We start from the raw sequence: 7,500 nt of genomic DNA on the forward strand, positions 1-7,500 counted from the left end.
GTGTGTGTGTGTGTGGTGTTTGGGCTCTGCAGGGATTTTGCGCAGAAGCTGGCGAACGCTCTCTCTCAGAACGCCGCCTCAGGACTGCACTCACTAAACCTCGCCAACAATCCTCTGGAGGACAGAGGTACGCTCGTTGCTCCGCCTCCAGAACCTGTGGTGTGGAGTCATGTTCCTGCTTCATGGGTTAAAATCCAGAGAGTTCTTAAGGTTATTGTTGTGTGTGTGTGTGTGTGTGTGTGTGTGTGTGTGTGTGTGTGTGTGTGTGTGTGTGTTTCAGGAGTCGCTTATTTAGGCGCTCAGTTTGCTAAACTCCGTAAAGGCCTCAAACACCTCAACCTCTCCAGAACCTCGTTATCACCCAAAGGTAATCACCTCACCTTTCGTTTCATTTTAGAGCGAGATGTAGTTTAAAAAACCTTCACCCCGACCTTGTGCTGGTTGTAGTGGACTAACACGTGTGTGTGTGTGTGTGTGTGTGTGTGTGTGTGGACAATGATTAAGGGGTGAACAGCCTCGCCCAGTCGCTGAGTGGTAACCAGTCCATGCCCAGCACGCTCAGCTACCTGGACCTCTCAGGGAACCTCCTGCGTGGAGATGACCTCTCGGTGAGGGCACCTTCATTTCTGTCTCTGCTAATGATGCTAACAGTGATGCTAATGATGTTAACAGTGATGTTGAAGATGCTAATAGTGATGCTAATGATGCTAACAGTGATGTTAAAGATGCTAATGATGCTAATAGTGATGCTAATGATGCGAATGATGCTAATAGTGATGCTAATGATGTTAACAGTGATGCTAATGATGCTAACAGTGATGTTGAAGATGCTAATAGTGATGCTAATGATGCTAACAGTGATGTTAAAGATGCTAATGATGCTAATAGTGATGCTAATGATGTGAATGTTGCTAATAGTGATGCTAATGATGTTAACAGTGATGTTAAAGATGCTAATGATGCTAATAGTGATGCTAATGATGTGAATGATGCTGATAGTGATGCTAATGATGTGAATGATGCTAATAGTGATGCTAATGATGTTAACAGTGATGATAATGATGCTAACAGTGATGTTAAAGATGCTAATGATGCTAATAGTGATGCTAATGATGCGAATGATGCTAATAGTGATGTTAATGATGCTAATAGTGATGTTAAAGATGCTAATAGTGATGCTAATGATGCGAATGATGCTAATAGTGATGTTAAAGATGCTAATAGTGATGTTAAAGATGCTAATAGTGATGCTAATGATGCTAATAGTGATGTTAAAGATGCTAATAGTGATGCTAATGATGCGAATGATGCTAATAGTGATGTTAATGATGCTAATAGTGATGTTAATGATGCTAATAGTGATGTGAATGATGCTAATAGTGATGTTAAAGATGCTAATAGTGATGCTAATGATGCTAATAGTGATGCTAATGATGCGAATGATGCTAATAGTGATGTTAATGATGCTAATAGTGATGTTAATGATGCTAATAGTGATGTGAATGATGCTAATAGTGATGTTAAAGATGCTAATAGTGATGCTAATGATGCTAATAGTGATGCTAATGATGCGAATGATGCTAATAGTGATGTTAAAGATGCTAATAGTGATGCTAATGATGCGAATGATGCTAATAGTGATGCGAATGATGCTAATAGTGATGCGAATGATGCGAACGGTAACAGCTGATTGGTCTACTCAGAGTGATAGTAAACAGGAAGTAGTGATGTTAAAATCTCTTACTACGTTCTGCATTTGGATGTACTGCAAGTTCCTCATTGGGTTCCTCGAGTCCCAAACTGCTTAATGGACTCTACAGATACAAAAGTGTTTCGATTAGAAACTTTAAGGATCTTTTTGGTTCCAAGTAGAACTCTTTTAGGAAGATAAGTACCCTTAGTCATCCAATAATGTTTCAAAATGTGGAACTCCTGACAGTTTTTAGGGATTAAGAAGAAATGAAGAAGTAAATCATTCAGAGTTTATTGTGCACACTTACCCAGTTAATACATACACTCTTAGAACAAAGGGTTCTTCAAGGGTTGGGACCTTTTCTGATGGTTAAGCACTGTGTTGTTGGGTTCTACCATTCATAGAGGAACAACCTGAGGAACCTTAAGGGTTCTGGTTTTTTTCTAACAGGGAACACTCTTGGATATGAACGTTTTAGTTTCCTGGAAAGGTTCTACTTGAAACTCTTTCTGATAGGAATACACATTTGAAGTGTTCTACATAGGACCTTTAAGGGTTCTACTAAAGGGACAGAGAATTACCTTTAAGGGGTATACGTATTTAAGTGTACGCTATAAGAAAAAGGTTCTTTGTTGGTTCTTTATGGATTTATTGGATGATTGAGGGTTCTTGGCTTCTGAAAGAAAGGTGTTCTACTTTCTGATGAAACTCTACATAGGACCTTTAAGGGTTCCCCCAGAGAGACAGCATTAAAGAGAGTAAATAAGTTCTTTAAGTGTTCATTGGATAAGAAAGGGTTCTCGGTCTCCAAAAAAGGGTTCTACTTGCAAACCCCTTAATGGTGAGAAAACACGCTGTTGTAAGAACCTTCGTAATGTTTCTTCATAAAGAACCTTTCTAAGGGGTGAGTGTACACTCTTGGGGGGGAAAAGGGTTCTTCCATGGTTCTTTAAGTGTTCTTGGGCGCTAATTAAGGGTCCTTAGCATCCAAAAAAAAAAAAAAAAAGGTTTCTGAAAGGAAAACACACTGTCGTAGGGTTCTACATGGAACCTTTTAAGGGTTCCTTAGAGGGTGTACATTTTCAGTAGAACCGGAGTTCTTTGAGAGTTCTTAGCTTGCATAAAAGTGTTGTAGTTTTGTCCCGCACTCCATATGGTTCTAAATAGAACCTTTTTTATTTGACCTTCTGGGGTGATCTTTAAAGAGTGTAGACACTTAGGGGGACTGAAAGAGTTCTTCAGGGGTTCATTAAGGATCCACTGGAGAATTCAGCAACTTTAGGGTTCTTCAGAAGGCCAGCTGGAGAACCCTGAAGAAAGGTTCTCAATTTAAGAGAAAGAGAGAGGCAGAGCTGAGTATATTTTTAATCTACCAGATAGAGTACCGTAAGTACCGGAGAACAACGCCGTGTACACAGTCTCTGTATTAGCGTTCTGCTCATTGTAAAGTGCTTGTTTTATAGTCCGATCTAGAACCTTCACTTTGTTCCTGCAGCATTTTTATCATTTCCTCGGCCAGCCGAACAGCCTGAGCACTCTGGACCTGTCCAACACCGACTGCTCACTCGACTCGGTGAGTGCCCCACACACACACACACACACACACACACACTTTGCTAATGCTAACAGAACTGAACTAGCATCTTATTAGCATTCCTGGAGCTTGCTAAATTGTTCATCTTGATCTGAGAAGATGAATTAGCTTTGATGAAATAAATTGTTGTGTGTGTGTGTGTGTGTTGTAGCTTTGCTCTGCTCTCCTGAAAGGATCTCTTCAGCATCTCTCTGTTCTTAACGTCTCGAAGAGCGTCTTCGCTCACAGGTGAGCACGTGTTGTTCTCCTGTTTATTCAGATTCACGGTGCAGTTGTGGGAAAAGATCTGGATTCTCAGACCTGTGTGTGTGTGTGTGTGTGTGTGTGTGTGTGTGTGTGTGTGTGAACAGGAAAGGTAAAGATATCCCTCCTGCATTTAAGCAGTTCTTCAGCAGCGTCCTCTCCCTCAGCACCATCAACGTCTCGGGAACCAAACTGCCTCCCGAGGCTTTAAAGTAAGACGGAAACTCGTCACGTTTCATGTTTAGATCTCCAGACGAGCGTCGGTCTGAAGCCGTCGTCATCCTTTTGAGGCGAAATTGCAGCAGATTGCATTGTTTGTTGTGTTTAATTTGCCAGTTGACCATCACTGCAGAAAAATGGATTTATTTGAGCAGCTCTGGATTGTTTTGGCCAGATGTTTGCTTGATTATTGGGATTAGCGTAACTCGCTCACCGTTTCTAGTCCGAGTTTCAGTTCAGTTAGTACGAGTTCCCGTTAACACAGGGAATATTTTGATATTTGTCCATGTTTGATTACTCAGATTATTTTAATCACATTTTTGTCCAAGATTGCACCATTTCCTGTCGCTGAGTAACCAGTTCATCTGGCTGAACCTGCATCTACGTGGCGTTTCACCACATTTTCTGTTTTGCAGTCAGATTATTGTCATCAGGCATCATTTCATGGCTCGATGTTCAACAGAAAGCTTTTTATGGGCCGGATTTCCTGACCGACTCCAAAAATCACCGTCGCTGCTCATTATTTCTGTCCAGAATTGAAGCAGCATGTAAATTTCCCTCCATTTTATACTAATTAGCGATTCACTTAATCACAGGCTGTTTCACACCATAATTACTGCACAGAACTCTCACAACATGTTTCCTATTCGATTAATCACATCACACGCGTCACACACACACATCACACACATCACACACACATCACACACACACACATTACACACATTACACACATCACACACACACACACATTACACACATTACACACATCACACACATCACACACACATCACACACATTTCACACCATAATTACTGCACAGAACTCTCACAACATGTTTCCTATTCGATTAATCACATCACACGCGTCACACACACACATCACACACATCACACACACATCACACACACACACATTACACACATTACACACATCACACACACACACACATTACACACATTACACACATCACACACATCACACACACATCACACACATTTCACACCATAATTACTGCACAGAACTCTCACAACATGTTTCCTATTCGATTAATCACATCACACACGTCACACACACACATCACACACACACACACATCACACACACACACATTACACACATCACACACATCACACACACATTACACACATTACACACACACATCACACACACATCACACACATCACACACACATCACACACACACACACATTACACACATCACACACACATCACACACACACATCACACACACACATCACACACACATTACACACATTACACACACATCACATCACACGCATCACACACACACACATCACACACACACACACACATTACACACATCACACACACACACACACATCACACACATCACACACACACATCACAAACATCACACACATTACACACATCACACACATCACACACACACACACATTACACACATCACACACATCACACACATCACACACATTACACACATCACACACATCACACACACATCACACACACACACACATTACACACATCACACACATCACACACACATCACACACATCACACACATCACACACACACATCACAAACATCACACACATCACACACACATCACACACACACACACATTACACACATCACACACATCACACACATCACACACATTACACACATCACACACATCACACACACACACACATTACACACATCACACACACATCACACACACACACACATCACACACACACACACATCACACACATCACACACATCACACACACACACATTACACACATCACACACACATCACACACACACATCACACACATTACACACATCACACACACACACACATTACACACATCACACACATCACACACACATCACACACACACACACATTACACACATCACACACATCACACACACACACACATTACACACATCACACACACACATCACACACATTACACACATTACACACATCACACACACACATCACACACACATTACACACATCACACACATCACACACACATCACACACACACATCACACACATTACACACATTACACACATCACACACACACATCACACACACATTACACACATTACACACACATTACACACATCACACACATCACACACACATCACACACACACATCACACACATTACACACATTACACACATCACACACACACATCACACACACATTACACACATTACACACACACATCACACACACACACACATTACACACACACACACACATTACACACATCACACACATCACACACCACACACACACATTACACATCACACATTACACACACATTACACACATTACACACACATCACACACACACACATCACACACATCACACACACACACATCACACACACATCACACACACACACACATTACACACACACACACATTACACACATCACACACATCACACACCACACACACACATTACACATCACACACACACATTACACACACATTACACACATTACACACACATCACACACATCACACACACACACACATTACACACATCACACACACATTACACACACACATCACACACACATCACACACAAACACACATCACACACACATTACACACACACACACACACACACTCACATTACACACATTACACACATTACACACATCACACACACATCACATACACACATCACACACATCACACACACACATCACACATCACATTACACACATCACATTACACACATCACACACACACACATCACACATCACACTACACACATCACACACATCACATTACACACATCACACTACACACATCACACATCACACTACACACATCACACACATCACACACATCACACCACACACATCACACTACACACATCACACTACACACATCACACACACACATCACACTACACACATCACACACATCACACTACACACATCACACATCACACTACACACATCACACACATCACACTACACACATCACACACATCACACTACACACATCACACACATCACACTACACACATCACACACATCACACTACACACATCACACATCACATCACACACATCACACACCACATTACACACATCACACTACACACATCACACACATCACACTACACACATCACACACATCACATTACACACATCACACTACACACATCACACACATCACATTACACACATCACATTACACACATCACACACCACATTACACACATCACACACATCACACACCACATTACACACATTGCATCACACACCACGCGTCACTGACTCATTTCTGTCCAAAATATTTTTAGAAATTTTATCATCACTAAAAATTTCTTACCAAAAAATTGCCCTTTTTTTGTCCTTTATGTTTGATTAACCACATCACCACCATCATCTTCATCATCATCATCATCACCACCATCATCATCATCATCACTATCACCACTAATGCTCATTTCTGCCCAACATTACCAATATTTTTATTTTTCCCAGGTTTGGCCAACAATATCACCCGATATCACCCGACATCACCCATCCCTCACCAATTCTGATTTATAGCAAACTCACACATTTCTAACATTGTGTGTGTTTGATCGCCCAGATCTCCATCATCACTCATTATTTTGGAGAAACACATGCAAAATGTTTTTCTGACTGCAAAATTCAGCGTTTTTTCCCCCAATTTAATTTTTTTGTCTAGCCAGGTTACAATCACCAAGCAATT

At 41.1% G+C, this 7,500-nt stretch overlaps 1 protein-coding gene across 2 annotated transcripts in view; it reads left to right on the forward strand.

The window, feature by feature from the left end:
• The window catches only part of LOC128619798 (F-actin-uncapping protein LRRC16A-like), a 53,855-nt gene that overhangs the window by 20,409 nt on the left and 25,946 nt on the right, over window positions 1–7,500 (forward strand). For both annotated transcript variants that reach the window (XM_053644357.1, XM_053644278.1), the window contains exons 11-16: window positions 33–127; window positions 281–367; window positions 505–608; window positions 3,189–3,266; window positions 3,439–3,515; window positions 3,638–3,742. In XM_053644357.1, the coding sequence (XP_053500332.1) occupies window positions 33–127; window positions 281–367; window positions 505–608; window positions 3,189–3,266; window positions 3,439–3,515; window positions 3,638–3,742 (546 nt within the window). The remainder of the gene's footprint in view (window positions 1–32; window positions 128–280; window positions 368–504; window positions 609–3,188; window positions 3,267–3,438; window positions 3,516–3,637; window positions 3,743–7,500) is intronic.

Source organism: Ictalurus furcatus, chromosome 1 (genome assembly GCF_023375685.1).
Source record: "Ictalurus furcatus strain D&B chromosome 1, Billie_1.0, whole genome shotgun sequence".
NCBI classification, from domain to species: domain Eukaryota; kingdom Metazoa; phylum Chordata; class Actinopteri; order Siluriformes; family Ictaluridae; genus Ictalurus; species Ictalurus furcatus.